General features: G+C 40.3%; 1 protein-coding gene across 1 annotated transcript in view; it reads right to left on the minus strand.

Moving 5' to 3' along the window:
- Positions 1-15,341, minus strand: part of nlrc5 (NLR family, CARD domain containing 5) — a 28,364-nt gene extending 13,023 nt beyond the window's left edge. The window contains exons 1-23 of the mRNA XM_085779875.1: positions 15,207-15,341; positions 14,025-14,374; positions 12,975-13,064; positions 11,955-12,137; positions 11,710-11,864; positions 10,019-10,150; positions 9,622-9,937; positions 8,236-8,611; positions 7,940-8,093; positions 7,292-7,422; positions 5,087-5,318; positions 4,742-4,983; positions 3,193-3,276; positions 2,738-2,821; positions 2,558-2,641; positions 2,387-2,476; positions 2,059-2,109; positions 1,936-1,965; positions 1,542-1,625; positions 1,320-1,403; positions 1,087-1,176; positions 710-799; positions 193-276 (exon numbers count right to left, since the gene is read on the minus strand). Of these exons, the coding sequence (XP_085636001.1) occupies positions 193-276; positions 710-799; positions 1,087-1,176; positions 1,320-1,403; positions 1,542-1,625; positions 1,936-1,965; positions 2,059-2,109; positions 2,387-2,476; positions 2,558-2,641; positions 2,738-2,821; positions 3,193-3,276; positions 4,742-4,983; positions 5,087-5,318; positions 7,292-7,422; positions 7,940-8,093; positions 8,236-8,611; positions 9,622-9,937; positions 10,019-10,150; positions 11,710-11,864; positions 11,955-12,137; positions 12,975-13,064; positions 14,025-14,358 (3,200 nt within the window). The 5' untranslated portion in view covers positions 14,359-14,374; positions 15,207-15,341. The remainder of the gene's footprint in view (positions 1-192; positions 277-709; positions 800-1,086; positions 1,177-1,319; positions 1,404-1,541; positions 1,626-1,935; positions 1,966-2,058; positions 2,110-2,386; positions 2,477-2,557; positions 2,642-2,737; positions 2,822-3,192; positions 3,277-4,741; positions 4,984-5,086; positions 5,319-7,291; positions 7,423-7,939; positions 8,094-8,235; positions 8,612-9,621; positions 9,938-10,018; positions 10,151-11,709; positions 11,865-11,954; positions 12,138-12,974; positions 13,065-14,024; positions 14,375-15,206) is intronic.
- Between the last annotated feature and the right edge of the window lie 1,913 nt (positions 15,342-17,254).

Here is a 17,254-nt window from a genome sequence, read left to right on the forward strand (position 1 = left end):
AGTTTGAGGGAGCTGCTGCTGATATGTACGCAACATGAGAGGTAAGGTGATACCCAGTTTCAAACCTCCGGATCACAACACAAGGTAGCAAATCCAGGTTTAGGAGTTGGGGGCACACACATGTGTCAGTCTTTCCATGTGTATTTACAGTACAGTATGATGTTTGATTGTATGTCTCGATGTGTGTCTTACTCTAGCACAGTGAGATCACAGGCGGTCCCCAAACTCCTCCACACTCTCCCCAGATCATCATGCAGCAGACCACAGCAGCTGAGACTTGACACAGAGGCAACAGCTTCATGATTATGGTCATAATCATCGTCATTAGTGATACAATGAGTAATCTTAGCGACACCATCGGCATCATTGCACATTCCACACGCCTTTAAAGTGCATGGTTGACTCATTGACTGTTTCCTATTATATGTTTCAGCATCACACAACATCCTGCTGTTGCTCATGAAATCCAGTTCATTACTAAGAATTAATATTCATAATTGTACTTCTGGCGCCTTTTGCATAGTTATGTTAGTGCAATTTAACAGCTTTATGAGTGACTAAACACTTAATAATAAGACAGCACAGATGCAAAGACAAACAATTTGACACTAATGCATCTGAGAAATAATAATAATATGAATGAAACTGATATAATATAACTAATTACATATATTTATAGTTTTTAGTAAATAAATAACTTCATACATACTTGAGTGTTTTCGACATTTCATTGGCAGGGTTTTCTTTCCCTCCAGAGAACACTATAGACACTTGAACAGGATCTGGACTAGACTGTAGTCTAAAACAACAACAAAAAATCATGCAAATACATGACAATGACAAACACACTGTTTAAACTTTTCAATGAGTAATCTTTGATGTAACATTATATCATTTTCATTACTTTACAATAAAGAAAATGCTGTAAAATACTGAAAAGTAGTGATTAATTTTAAGGAAGACAAAGGCATTGTTGCCAAAAAAAAGGTGTTGTGACTGACATGAGTCATTCTGCAACTGTTATTCATGTGATCTTCCCGTATGTGCAGTTATAGGGCACAATGCACGTTATAATTGCGGTTGTACCTGATACGAAGCTCCACCGCAGAAGGACATTTTGGCAGCAGGGCCGTCAGAACCACCAAGCCCTCCACTGAAGAGCAGCTGTCATTTATGCTGAGTGAAGACGAGAACATCAATAAACCGCTGCGGTTCATTTACGTATGAATGTTGAACACAATTCTTGTACTCGACCCTCTGTTTGAAACAAACTCAACATCCGGAAAACATCCAGCTTAATATCACAAATCAAGTCTTACATCATCTTGTTGCTGACACTGAACTTTGGCAGAGACTCGGTCAGTGTCTTAAGAATTTCCACATCCCACTGGCCTCCAGACAAACTACAATGGGCACACACACAAACACACACAAACACACACACAGGGCCTCATTTACATTTTCTTTGCGTAAATATTCAATATGCATGGTAACAAGCTGAAGTGATTGACATGTGAAGTGGCATACTTAGGATTACTTACTCCAGGACAGAAATGACAGGGCAACTTGCCAATGTCTTTGCCACCTTTTGCATCTCAGGTTTGTTCCACTTCTGGTTCAACAGGCTGGTCAAAAAACAACAACAACACCAAAAGATGAAGACTATCATAAATACAATACATATTGATGCTTAAAATTGTAATTTGAGTCACCTTTCAAACAATCTGCACAGAAACTAAATTGAGTTAATCAAATCAAGTGCAGGTCTCATAGTAATTATACAGTAGTGTTGAGGTTACTGGAAAGGAAGAAAAAAAGTTAAGGTACACGCACTTCACTCACAATCGACCTTCAAAGAAAGAGCAAAGTTCATGTAAGAAATTGGCTATGCACACAAGTTTTGGAAATAGTTAACCTGATAGTTTTATGTCTTACCTGATGGTTGGTACAGAGTTTGGTTTATGGCTGTGAAAGGGGAATACATAAAAAGAAGTACATGTCAGTATTGTTGGTGTTTGTGTTATGGTTTTATTACTTTAATCTAATCATAAAACCAACCTGTTCATATCTGAGATTTGGGAGAAAGTTACTCTCACTTCTTTGATTGCACTGCAAAGGGACAAAAAAGAATCAGTGAAGTGTATAACAAGTTGTATGCTTACAGGTCTATAATTACACTACACTCAAAATGAAAATTGGCTGCAAAGATGTCAGTACCAAACCAAAAGAGGGAAGTGCAATATCAGTATACTGCAGTCAACTGTGGGATATCGAAACTGTGTTCAACTGTTGAGCCTGTGTGGATACCATACATGGCCTCTGTGATGTATCATGCAAAATATAATAACACCTGTAGCTGCAGCTGTGTGTGTGTGTGTTAACATACTCTGCATGAATATGTTGGATGTTCAAACACGAAGACATTTTCTTGATGAGGTAGTCCACTGCTTTCAGAGAGCTGTTGTTTCGACTCAACCTGTAATTTTGCGCAGACACACATATTCTTATTCTTAATCTTTAGATGCTCTGTTGAAGTTATTTAAATGTTTCAACTTACATTACAGAAACCAGTTTGGGTAGTTTGGCAAAAATATCAGCGATTAGTTTGATCCCCTCGTCTTTCAGATTGTTGTCGCTTAGACTGCAACACAAAGACACAACAACAAGACCCGCATCAGAGGACATGTTTAAACCTGTTAATGGCCTTGATGATGTACATGAAAGACTTAAAATATACTTGATGTCAGTGATGTCAGGACATTTTTCTAGAGCAGAGGCCAAACTCGCTGTTCCTGTGGCAGTCAGACTGGCACCACAAAACCTTAAAAAACAAAACACACTGACAATCAGCCAATCACAGCAATAATAGCCAGGTTTAAAACATTTCAAGCCTGCAATGAACTACAAAAGTACTACGAAATGGTAAAAAAAACAAAAAAAACGAATCAAAATATTAGATTAAAACAATAATAACAGGTAAGTTTGCATAGGACACGTTGTGAAAGGGGGTGTTCCAGTCAATGCAAGATGCTTCAGTGAGGTAAAACAGGGAGATGAATGAATGTTGTGTCTCAGTTAATCTAAACAAATATCAATTAGAAACACTTAAAATGGCTATTTACTATTAAATAAATACTTTCTAAGTTTATGATATTCTACTGTAGGACAAAATGGAAAAAAAAAAAATCTTACTCTAGTTTTCTCAGGGTTGTGAATTCAGGCAAAATAGAGGACAGCTTCTCAGCAAACTTGTCCCCATACTTGCGGCTGCGAAAACTGAAGGCACAAATACAAAAAATGAGTTTTAAAACTGCCTTATAACTAATGCTTTTGTATGTATGTACATAGATTAACATATAGGGTGACATAATATATGCATACAATATGGAATAAGCACTGTATATGAAGATGGGAACTCTGTGATACTGACACAGAGAACTATGGCGAAAGACCTTGGCCTATTCGATGATGCATCACAGCTTTGCATATTACTTCTAATTTGCCTGAGGTCTACTTTGCAGAGCTGCCTAGTGAGCACACGTGCAGCGTTATGGACCTATGTAAACCTGACTCCTTTCTTACTTACCCCATCAACAACCCAACTGATATTAAGAGAAATAAAAGACCCTTCTCAACTTTAACCAAGTCAGAGAAACCAGGCAATTTGGAGTAAACAACTAAAACCATTCTCCTTGTTGATTTATTGTTACCTTAGGAAAACTGACACCAAAAGGACTGTGATTATCTTTTCAGTGTGAATCCTGAGCTCTCTATCTTCCTATTCTCTAACCTACAGGAAGTTTCTATGTAATTAATCTCAATCTTGTACAATGTCCAAACTTTACCATAGAGATTTGAAACAAGATGAAATTCAGAAAGTCTTTATTAATACCACCATAATCAAAAGACTGCAGTTTGACTGACATATCTATCCCCAGTTTTAGGAAACATTGATTATCGTTTGATGTGTAATGTGATTCCTGTCATTAGTACCATTTAGTTTAGTTTATTGGTTTAAATATACAGAGACAATGCACATTAATAAACATTTCTGTAAACATGCCGGTTTAGCCAAGTTGGCTAATTTTCAACCATAGTCTCTGGGGCAGGTGACTTGAGCACTACAATAATTTGATTTATATGTGATGGAAGATGGATGTGTTAGTTTTATTGGTAATTCAAGATTGAACAGAGAAGGGCTGGCCCCCTGGAGCGTGTACCGGCCCCCCAGGGAATGACCTTGTCACTTCACATGCAGGAAACTCTGAAGCAGTTAAAACAGTCACCGACCGAGTCAGCTGCACAATATCAAAAGGCAAAGCAGCAGATTTATACGGTTCTCCAAAGGCCCAAAAGCTAAACCCAGATTCTGACAGCTCAACACAATCAACTTCACCGTTCCCATGTGTTACAACTGCAGGTTCCAACTGCCCATTTTAGTGAACCCCGCCTCTGGTCGTAAAAATAGCTATTGGCCTCACATTCCTTGGGTACTTTGCATTTTAGCATCCAACTGTCTATTTTGACACTTATCACATAATTTATTTTTGGTATATTATAATTTGCTCCAATGGAGAGAAGACGCTGAAAACCATACTAAATATAAAATGAAGCTTCTGAAGTCAGTTGGAAAATAACATGTTTTTCATTTTAAAAACAACTGTTTGTTTCACTGTTGTATTGACGCTACAGTGTACGTACAGTAGCACTTTGCTTGTGTTATTGTTGTGTGTCTACCTACCTGAGGTAATGAATGTACTGACACCTCAGCAGGACATCTAAACACTCCAGCTCCATTGAACATGCTCCAAAGTCCAATCCGATGCCACTATCACCTACTGAATTAGCTACAAAAGCCAGAGCTTCGATATCATTAGGCAATAGCCAGATGTTGCGCAGCTCCAGGGTCGGTCTCGTACCCACAACCTCCTTAGCCAGTTGGTGGTCTTGGCTCTCCTGGACACAGTAACAAAGCTCCAGGATCTGGATATAATTAGGAAGGATCAGTAAAACAAAGCACAGCATGAAATTTTGCCTGCTAATTCACAAATTAGTTCACATCGTGTGTTACTTCTGTTTAATCTACCTTGGGTCCAGTCAGAGTGTTGCTGTGGCAAAGGGTTTTCAGCAGTTTGAGAACAAGGGCTTGTCGTTTCTGGACCCAAATTTGGACTCCTGGTCCACCAGACGCCCTGGCTAACTGAACCAGGGCTGCAGTGCAGTGTTGGGAGGCCAGACCACACAGATACAGGTGCAGGGAGTCAGTGAAGACTGACCTCTGGTCTGACTTGGTTGTCCAACGTGTTTTCAGATTGAATCTGTTAGAAGAAGAAGTGGAAGACAATTTTACACTAAAATCTTAAGAGTTTTGATTGTTGTTGTTTGGTTTGAAAGTTTGTTTGGGTGTTGTAAAATGATCTATGTTGGTCTGCTATTGAGATTTTTACTTTTCCACCTTATGAACAAGTCAACTACAGCAAGTGGCTTACTTCACAATTAGAATTGCACTACAGCCTAACCTAGTGTAAATTCCAATTTTTCCAAGTCAAAGGCATCTCTGGGCAATTGAATCAAGTCCAGTTGACTTGATTCAATTGGCTAGAGATACAATTACTTTGATACAGTTTCATAATAGCCATCAGTATAAATAACATTCTTTTAACAGTAGAAGACACAAGACCTTGAGTTAATATTGCCATACATAGGCAGGCTTTTCTTGAATGACAGAGTACACCTTGTGCTGCGTCACAGTCACATCTCAAATTCAGTGCCCCCTCAACTCTGCTGACCCCCGACCCACCACTGCTGTGATTGGACCATCTGCTCAGTGCCTGTTTTGGTTTATTTTTGACCTCCTTTTAGGGAGGAGGGACAGAACAGTTGTGTAGGCTGCTCAACTTACACATCTCATTTTACTTCCACAGCCAAGTTATTCCTGGCGTACGGTCAGCCTACAGCTGGTCAAATCCTGTAGCATGCCTTTGCTTGCGTCAGTAACCAGTCAATTTGCAAATACAGCTGTACACTAATGACGGATGTGCAATTTTGAAATGTAATTTTGCTATCAACTCTGAACATGGCTCTTGCTTGAATAGTATTGTGATTATCCATTTGTTATTTATCAGATTGTTTATCAGATTTAAGTTACGAGGGTCTATTTTGGTGGCAGTGGAACGACAGGTGCAAGCAACACAACAACAGGTTGGTTTTAATTTTGCATTGCTGGGAAGGAACCTGTTTTTAGTGGAACATTTGCATGTCTAGAGGTGAACACTGTCTCCGTTCGGTGAGTGAGGCTTGTGTGCATTACATTACATCTAAGATTGGAACTGTGTCCAACAATGAGTACATTGTACAGTGCAAATGTATAAAAGTATAAACAGATCTCATTGAAGAGAGGCAGCAGTTTGGTGTTAATGAAATTTGAGTCACGTGTTGCACTGTCAATACAAAAGTACAAGTTTGATACAAAAGCAAATGCGCTGCACTGCAATTAAATAATAATATTTTATCGTAACTGTAATAAACGTTAACTGATTAAACATGCAACAACATCACAGGACACTAAAATAGAGCCCACCCCTTGATGTGACAGCCTGGACGTCACCACAGCACGTACACACCCCCTGAAACAATAACAACCACCTGTTTGCTCATGCCACAAACGCTTCCTTTAATATCCTCAATCAGTTTTCGGGAGGGGGTTAGAAGAGGTCAGCAGGAATGACAGGAAGCAAGGCGCTCATTACAATAGCCACGAGTGAGGCCATTAAATCTCTTATAAATTGTCATCTTTCCACCACTGGCAGCTGGTCTCTGTTAACTACTTCTAAATGCTTTACATTCCCCTTTCCATTTTGTTCTTTATGGAAGCTGCTCATCAACAACTCAGCAACTTTCATGAATGAATGACTTGCCGACTGACCTGCTGACTGAGAAACTATTTGTTTATTTATTTATGGCTTTAGGGTTTTCCTGTTTGTGGAAGTTTTTTTTCTGCCTTAACTAAAATTAAAGTCTAAAAGAACTTTGTAATTGCAGTATCTTTAAAAATCAAATGTTTTTGTTTTGTTCTTTGTGGGGCTTTAGTAGATGTTCAATGTGTAGCAGATCGTTAACTTGACTTACGTATTACCCTAAATGCCAGGAGAGAGACCTGGCTTATCAAGTCAAACTGTCACAATCTTCATTTACAGTGACCACCTCACTGATCAATAGTAGAAGACTTTTGTGGTCTAAAATAAAATATAGCAATGTTCCTTTCCAGACCTCTGTGATTTTATTTCCTCACCTCTTCTTGAGCTGCGTGTCACTCACATCACTACTCGTCATGATTCTGATTGCAGCCAAAAATTCCTGTATGGTCAGATGAATGAAACAGTAGGCGCTGACAAGCTTCCCGTCCTCAAGTCTCAGCTCCACCTTCCAAGCACAAGGATAAACATATCATTAATAATGGCATGCTGTGTGCACTCTCTCTCTCACACACACACACACGCACACACACACACACTGACAATGGACCCCACTGCAACAGTTGGCCTGGCTAAAAACAACATGTGCGTTTATTACATTTGCAAGTGGGATCAAATCACTGGTATCACCTAAGGCATGTACAGATACATTTTACTGCTGGGTGTGAACTGATGTACTTAGAGCTGTCTACATGTGATTAGATCACTAAGGACACATGTTTAAACCAGGTCTCAACAGGGCCAGATTAAAAGTCTTTAGCAAGAGTAACAATATATGTCAACAGGCTTTGATTGAGGTTGTTTATGTTACAACATACTGTATATTTCTAATGCTCTTGCCTAAGTGTAGTCATTGAAATTTAGATGTGAGGCAAACAAAGATTATTTCAATGCCTTTAATCTCAGAGCAGACCCCACACACCAAAAAAAAAACCACGAAGATATGATTTCCATCCATGTCTGACCTGTGAGAAGAGCCTTGTCCTGAGGGCAAACTGCAGAACATCCTGATGTACAGCTTCTTCTAAGAAGATGATCCTGCTTTCATCTAAACCTCTCCAGGCCAGTTGACTTAGTTCACATATCTCAGATCGATAGTGACTCAGCCGACGAACCATGCTGCACAGTGAAACAGAAAACCGATTTAACTTAGAAATGAATCAGAATGTAACCAACTCATTTACTATTTGCATTATTAGACAATTAATACACAGTGTAATATTACATTATTAATGAAATCAGTTCTCTAATTGTCCTATACCTTTGTGCAGATTGTGTGTTTTTTGTCTTGTCTGATCTTCCTCCTTTACTAGGCTCATTGCTCAGAAATGCATCGAGAAAAGTGAGGTAGACCTGGGTAAGAGTGGGGGGTATCTGGATCCGGTCAGTCGTTATGTCTTCACTTCCACCTCTTCTTCCTTTCGTGTCATTTTCTGTGGTTTTCCTTTGCGTTTCACTTCCCTCTTCTTCCCTGATTTGGACTTTTGTTTCTCTCTCTTCACTTTCGATTAGAAGATGCTTTAGACAGATGCAGCAGATGTTGCAGAGGGCAGGAAGGCATGACATGGCATGGAGGTGTCGGCTGGAAAGAAGGAGATCCACCGCCTGTGCCCCGAGATCTTTGTTTGCCGAGTCACCTTTTGAGAAAAAAATACACAGTGAATTGGTTTAAGCCCAAAAAAACACAAAGTAGACCCACACAAATGTTTAAATCTTTCTATGCGTTTTTGGATGTGTGTTTTTTTTTTCTTTATTAAATAGAGAAAGTGGAGGGAGACTGGAAATACTGGAGAGAGACATGCATTAAAATACCAGCCACCTGGTAATCATACCAACTATACTGCCAATAAAGTACCAACTAGATTTGTAGAACATTATGATGTCATAGGAGTTTCCCTTTGACCTTTTGGATGTGTCATAATTTCATCATTTTAACCCATTTTGTATCAATAACTCAAACAGTGACTTGAATTATGGCCAAACCTTTGGTGGCCAAGATCTAATCAGTTTATCTTTGAGTCCAAGTTGTTTGCCTCAAATTTGAAGTGATTCCCTCAACATGTTCCTCAGATCAAGAATGGGCATGAAAACGTTACGTAACGCCCAGCAGACACAGACAGAGAGAAAACATGTCTGTCCATTAGTTGGCAGTTGGCATGTGGCTGTTGGGCAAGAGTGAGGCAGCCTGTGTGTGTGAGATTGCTGCATTTGTGTTATCTCCACTGGACAGACTGTTTAAATGATGCTCTTCAGTCACATAGACTGAGCGTGTTCTCGATTAGAAACTCCCTGAATTCAACAGAAAAAAAAATTCTGCTCTGCACAAGCCAATCAAAACCTTTAATAAACAAAAATCTGCACAACTCAAGAGATATATAGATAGATAGATATATAGATAGATAGATAGATAGATAGATAGATAGATAGATAGATAGATAGATAGATAGATAGATAGATAGATAGATAGATAGATAGATAGATAGATAGATAGATAGATAGATAGATACAGTAGAAGCTTTATTGTCATTGTAAAAGAATACAACGAAATTGCCAGTGGCCTCGGTGTCAACAAATGTAAACAAATAAAGATTAAAACCATATTGCAGAAAAAATGAATTCAGAAAAATAAAAGTATGCAAGCTTTTACCTTTTAATCCAAAGAAGTTTAGCACATACTCCTTTATTTGGTGGTGGTCCCACCCCAGCAGTTGCCCTACTTTGTCCGATACGCCCTCCAAATTCATGACATCACGCAGACGACAAGTGACCAGCACAGTGCATCCTGGAAGCAGCTGACGATTCAGTAAACCTGAGATGAGGTCTGCAATGGGCAGAGGTTTTTCTGGGTCCAACAGTCCTTTCTGTGGTTCTTGTCTGGCGACTTCGCAGTAAAACTCATCATATCCATCCAGCACCCAACAGCTTTGCTCTGGATTAGAAAGGAGGTAATCCAAGATGGCCCTCTGTCCAAACAAAAAATAAACGTGGAATGTTTGAACAGTGAAAGCATGTACGAGTTCACCTGTTTTATTACCCTGGCATACCTTTTCAATGTCACCCCCCTTTGGAGGGAGGTAGAGTTGGAATAGCAGCTCAGACAGGGAGAGAGGGCCAGACAGTAGATTGAGTTGACGAAACTCCAGCAGGACAAACAGATAGGATGATGGGATGGGGCCCTGGTTGATAAGAAGGGAATTGAAATCAGTGGCAAGACAGAAGGTACAGACAAAAACCCTGGAGTAAAACCCTGACCCTGATCCAACACACAAAAAAAATCTCATTCTGCATGCTGACCTAGTATTGATACTGATAGCTCTGCTTTTGGAAAATATGGCCTGTATTACAGTCTCCCTTTAATGGTCTCCTGGGGTGTTTTGTGTATTATCCCACATGTGCTTTTAAGTTAAGACAGTAACTGGACACGATTTGGTCACATCCCTTTGTTTCATTTCAGTAAAAACATGGACTTGATGATCTCACATTCTTTGATGGAGACATCTAACCACTAAAAAGAAGAAGCAGGTGGGGCGTGGTGGTTTGCATAGATTCTTGCCGGTTTTTTGCTTTCATAATGATGTGTGCACAGTGGATGCGCCACATTGTTTACAACACCAACAATCGAAAGCGGCCATGTTTACTGCAATTTGCCATTGTGGTTGAATGAATTACTTTTCTTAATTGACTCATTTCCTCCTGCTTGCAGCCTGCACTCACATCTCAAGTTGTGTCTGAATCTGGCCTCTGTCTTTGCTCACCAGTCTCTTGGGAACGGCCGCGACGCGATACGTAAGCGGGGCGGAGCGGAGGTTTTTAACTGCTACACGACACGCAACACGGCTTCACTGTTTGTTGTTGCAGCTGTCAGCTTCACCTTGTCAAGCCTGCAGTAAATGAGTGCACTTTATGCATCTCAACACATTTTACATCCCTCCTGTTAAAATGGATTGACAGTACCTTTTTCACAGGTAATTTGCTGACTATGTAGGGTTTGCAAGTGCAGACTATATTAAATGGTATCAATTAACTGTTTAACTACACGATCATGGATCCACAATGTTAAAAAAACAAACCCCATAATGTTGCACTGCTACTGGCTTTGCCTCTGGTACATGAGACATTTATTTTCATCACTTTTAAACGTAATATATTCATTTTATACACAGTTCTCTGTAGTTTTCTACCTGTTGGAGGGCCGCGTAGTACGCGACGAGGAAATAAAATAGACTCGGCGCCGCGCGACGGCCGCTGGAGTGCGCGACGCTCACATGGCCGGTGGAGGAGCTTCCATTGACTGAATGGGCGCGAGCTGCTGCGGCTGTCGCGCGACATACGTTTCGCGTCGCGGCCGTTCCCAGTGTATTTCAGCCGTTACAATAATCATCTATAAACTGCTTCATCTTTGCAACATAGCAATAGCTAAATTGATTGTTTTTGCACATTTCATGATTATGAAAGTGTGGTTAATATGACATACTGAAACCTGCCTTCATCCCAAACATGACCACAACACAGTGTGGAGTTACACCAACTCCAGTTTTTTTTTTTTAGAGAGGCGGTGCACCTGAGTAATGCTACAGGGGGTGTGTACATTAACATTTGCTGATGTTTGTCATTTTCAGACTTTTAATCTTGCAGAGTCCGGTTTTTTTCACATGTGCATTGACACTGCCCATTACCTAAACCAACACATTTACCTTAAACATTTAATGAGTAATAAAAAAGTATGTCAACTTACAAGACCTTGTGCCCACTGCTGTCCTAAACAAGACATCAGCAGAGTTTTTCCTGACCCGGGCTGCCCAACAACAGCTGTCACCTTCCCTGCACATCCTTGGAGGAAGGTCTCCAGTGTCACTTTAGACTCCAAAGACCCAAAGTCCCCATCAGGCTCTAAATTTGAAAAAAAAAATCATGTTAGTGCACAACATACTTTAATAACACTTTTTTGTGTATATAATAAGATGAAGAAGTCAGTCTGACCTGGTGTCCTGCTCCCTCTGTCTGGCCCAGGGGTTTGATCGGGTCTGTCTCTTCCTCTGTTCGCCGTCCTTAGGCTGACCCACACATTGTCCAACTGGACCTCCTTCACCAGACCCTCACTCAGATGCTGCCACCTCTTTTTCAGCAGGCTCGTCACTGCAGCAATGTAGTGCTCCCAGTAGTCTGCAACAAGAACAAGTCATAGAACAAGAAACTGTTTTATTTTGTTTGGACATGTCCCTCTGTGCATCTGAAAAGTAAATTGCTTCATGAAATTCAAAACATTTCCAAGTATGTAAACCTAATCCAGCCACCGGTCAAAAACTCTAAATCATGTGCAGGGCATACAGAGGAAATGAGTAAGTTCTTCTCAAGTAACCTAGCTTTGGTTCTCACACTGGGTTAGCCCTGGTAATGTAATACCCAGTAAGAGAAACATAGTTAACATTCCCAGTTTACGCTCATGGTTAACACATTACTGTGGAATGAAAACATCTCATATCTTTCCTACTTGGTTTTACTATCTGTGTTGACTAATTCAGTAGTTTTATGGTTATGCATTGATACACAACGCTTAACAATTTAGTTAATACTACCATCTATTTCTGCTATGTCAAAGCCTCAAATAGAAAGTCTAACTACGAGTAACACATGCAGTTGCGTGTCTACACTTCCTCATCGCATAGACTTCACTTTGAGATGTCATCCATGTAATGTCTCTTCACAGCACTATAATATTTAAATCATGTTAAATTACAGATTATATGAAGTTAAAGATTCACAAAATACATTCACAAAGGCTACCTGGTACTCTCTTTACTGTGCTTAGTTAACTCTCACATACGGATATATTGAAAAAAAAAGTTTTGGGTTGTGGAGGATTAATTCATTTTAGCACTTCAATTGGCAAACAAGGCTGATCCTGCTACTCTGTATCTGATTCTCTATGTAAATCCACAAACTGTGTATGTGAATGCAGCTGCAATGCAAAAGGGTTGGAGTGTCAAGTGCATGTTGTACCAATGCGTGGCCGTTTAATGAGCTGCTGCTCTGACGGTGGCGAAGACGGCTCCTCAATTGTTACACTGGGACTGGAAATTCCACAACTATCTATAATGCAGAAGAAGACACACACAGCATATGAAAAACATAAAAATATTATAAAATTAAAAAATAGACTAATTCCATCAACTACACTGCAAGAGTTTTTTTTGTTTCTATATCACCAGAGATTAAAAAAAAAAAGAAAAAGAAAAAAGAAACTATCGGAAATAATCACATCACATGATCACATGATCACATGATTTACTGAGCATCTTTGATGCGTCTCTCCACAGTTGCCTTTCGTTTTCACTTTTGCACTAAAGTCTGCCAGTAAGCCTCGAGGATATGGTTAAAAGGAGTGGATAAATCATAATTCTGTTTAATTTTGACATTGCAGAGGATGACACACAAATGTACTGATGAATATCAAATTACATCATCTACCAGATGAGCCGCACTTCATTTTGAAAGCTCTTCCTGGTGTGCTCAATATGCAAATACATAACAGCAGCACAGTCAACAACGTGTCTGTGAGTGTGAGTGTGTTGGCCTTTTGTCCATCGTGGAATTAGGACTGTTAATGAAGTTAACAGTATGTTTTGTTACTGCTAAAAAGTCACTTGTGGCACAAAACTGTGGCTGCATTGTTGGGCTGCACTTCTAGCCACAACCCATAGGGTGCTGTACTCTGAGGTACTTTCCAGCAATCACATTAAACAGAAAGAAAGAAAAAACACTTTGATATCAACCAACTGAGAGGCGTGCAGCAACAGTTTCTATCAGTGATTCATTTATAATTACCCTTAACAACAAATAAGCCTACCATTTCTTTTACACTCTCTTTAAACACACACAGCTATTTTTCTCATAATCCCCAAGATATGTGTATGACACTACTGGTTTTAATGACTAGCTTGCTTTAGCTTGTAGCTCGTACCACAGACTGATGCTCTCACACAGCAAATGGTGCAGACTCTGTATGATCTTTCAGCCAGGCATGTGCCAAAATTTTATTTTCATACTCACTGTTCGCATATCCAGCCACTGACATAAGCCTCGACTCCAGGCGCATGGGCATATTCTCACACAACATACACAGGCTTTGGAGGAAGCTCTGGCAATCTGCAGCACGGGCCACCTTGAAGTGCTCCAGCATGGGTCTGATGAGCTGCATTACTGCAGGTGAAGTGTTAATAGGGTCCTGATGTGCAGTGTTGTGCCTGACCCCACTGGGCATCATTTTCCACAGCTCCATTATAATTGCAGGTGACTGACTTCTAAGGACGTGGAACAGTTCTGAAGACTCCTGAGCCAAGACCGAGTTCACATTTTCGTCTCCAGGGTCAACCTCCTCATCCATGGTCAGACTCCATCAGCTGATACACAAACAAGAGAAGTTGAGGACCAGCACAACATGTTGTTGTCATACATTCACACACAAGAGGCTTCAGCAAAGGAATAAAAAGTCAAACCTGGGCTTTTTATTGTTCCTACAAGTCAGAAAATGTAAATGTACGCACTTTACATGCTCAAACTGCAGAGGGCCACTACTAATGACCACCGACATCATCATCAACACACTGGAAGTCACTTTTTGCAACAACAAAAAATGTTTTAGATGTATCAGAGCAGTTCCCTTCATTTATAGTAGACACTAAGCTGAATCTTCATTTATAGCCAGGCAGCAAGTTGACGCATGCTGTCTTCGAGTCAGACTTTATTCAACTAACTAAAGCAGAGCGCTTTATATATAGAAGGATGCTGCCTAGTTTTGCCTCATTTATGCATTTTCAGTCAGTTTGACGCATGTATTCTCTGAGATCCTGTGCTTGACCACAAACAAAGGGTGTGTGCGTGTATGTGCGCAGTATAGTGTTTGATGCGCACTTTTTTAACAAGTGCACGTGGGATTAATTTCATTTATGTTTTAGATGGTCAGTAAACTCCAAATGTGTGCATGATACATGTTTTGGAATCAGAAAGCACCACGAGGGCAGAAAGTGCGTCTTTTCTCCCCACACACCTCCGCTTGTCCCAAACTGTAGCCTACTGTACCAGAGCCGAGGTCATTTAAGGTAACGACACCAGCCGCGCGTTGTCATCTCGCTTTTTAACCCCTACCCACGTTAAGGGTAAACTAAACAATGCGGTTCTGTTCGTGTAGAGGCAGGTAACAATGAGAGAAATAAAAATAAAATACACACTCACCAGCAACTGATGTCGCAGACTGCATCTCTCTGCAGCCAGGTTAGATATTTATTTTAAAACGAAACTGAGGGAGGACTAGGAGGGAGACTTTTGGTTTCGTTTTTGACTTGGGCGCAGTTTAGTCTGGCACTGGCGGTCCTGACCGACCGCACTGAGACTGCCTGGTGAAATTGATTGATTATGACAACATTTTGTTGTATAAATTATATTTAATCGTGTATTTTGGCTACACATTCAATCAACAAGACACGACTTTGTGGCATTCCCTTAAGTGATGAGCTCAGCGCGATTGTGTTGACATGAAACAAGCGCACCCTCCTGTCGAGCTGCAATTACCAGGGTTCCTGTTGCAAACACAGCAAACAGAGGAGCCTGGCTCAGACTGGTTCCTGCTGCATGACAGTCGTCAGGGAGGCAGGTGGCCAGACAGTGAAAGTGAGTGTGAGGCACATTCCGAGTCTCATTTAGTTATAACTCAATTCTGTAATCTGTTTCAAATCATGCAACTGGAGTTGATTCAAAAAGCCAGCTGTGATAAAAAGAAAAAATAAACATCTCTTTTTTAGAGAGAGCAAGCAGGCAGCAGTGGCTGCTGGCCTGTCATGTGCAGGGGCCCCGGTCCACTCAAGATCTTCTGCAGGGTCTTTAGTGATAACTGACATTTTGTATACTACTACAGTATCTTTTTGTGGTCTGAGGTTATGAGAAAGGATGACCAGCTCTTATTATGATCCGGATTCACCATAATCCAGAAAAAAAATTCTTGTAAGGAATGGTCAATATCAAATAATTAAATTTCACGAAGATGTATCCTTGATCCTTGTTCCCTCAGAAACATACTTTTGCTTCACCACACAGATGTTTACAGCTGATCTTGATAACTCAGGGACACAGAACAAACAACCTGTCTTGTCTGTCTACTCATTCCCTCTCTACGCGTGGTGGACTGCAGTCCCTTTTATACAGTAGCCTACCCACCTAGACATCAATAGTTCATACCATAAGTGGACAAGGTGTTTCTATACTGTGCTGTTTCACTTTGGTTACTTGCTGACTGGCTTTTTACAAAAGCTCCTGCAAATGCCTTACACCTCAAAACTCACACCCCACCACCCGACTTCTGACCACTTCCCTCTTCATTCTTAGTATCCTGACACATATCTTATTACATAGGACACGTGTAATAAGATAAATGCCACACACCAAATGTTAGGTGAGCCTACAAGACAACACATAAAGGAACAAATTTGATTAAGTGATTAAAATGGGTTTGCACTCAAACCCAGACAGGTGGTTGACTGTGGATATACTCTTCTGTGCTGTGGCAGCTTTAGATATAGGCGACAAGGGCGACATCTTATCAGGGTGTGCTATGGATGCTTGCAAAAAAAGTTGTTACACTTGTGTGATCGATTTCTATCTCCCATTTGCACATCATGTCAAAGACGTCGTGTCACCGTGTCAGAGCGGCCCCCCTCTCTAGTCTATACGTGTTTCTGCTGAGATGGTCTCTTCTCTCACTCTGTCACTCTCTGAGGTGATGATGGGGATGGGGGGCCCACTTCTATCTCTGTACAGTACTAATGTGATTAGTAAAATCAGTCACACCAGAAAACAATTTATTCACGTTATGGTGAATACACGGGTTGTGTGAAATTATGTCTTTCAGTAATAGAGATATAGCAAAATCATGCTTGTGGTACAAAACATGATATTACTATTTAAGACAATTATTTGTTCTTCTCTCACTTAACATATTCTGTAGATTATTGTAATCTGAACTAGCTACATAGACACCAATCTACATCATATTTTCAATCATTTCAGTAAAACTGCGCATCAGTATACGGTTTGCTCCTGCCCTATTGGCACTCACAGTACATATCCTATGAATAAAAGCATTCATCTGTAAAAATGTTGTAATCAATATACAGTAAACTGACCCAGGACTAGACTTGTGCCCTCCCACTATTAGATGACTTGCAGACTTCTTTGATTTCCACACTCTCACTTTTAACACTACTCAAATGACATGATGGAGTATGACA

This window comes from Trachurus japonicus, chromosome 6, assembly GCF_045865225.1.
Source record: "Trachurus japonicus isolate A0001 chromosome 6, Traja_1.0".
NCBI lineage: Eukaryota > Metazoa > Chordata > Actinopteri > Carangiformes > Carangidae > Trachurus > Trachurus japonicus.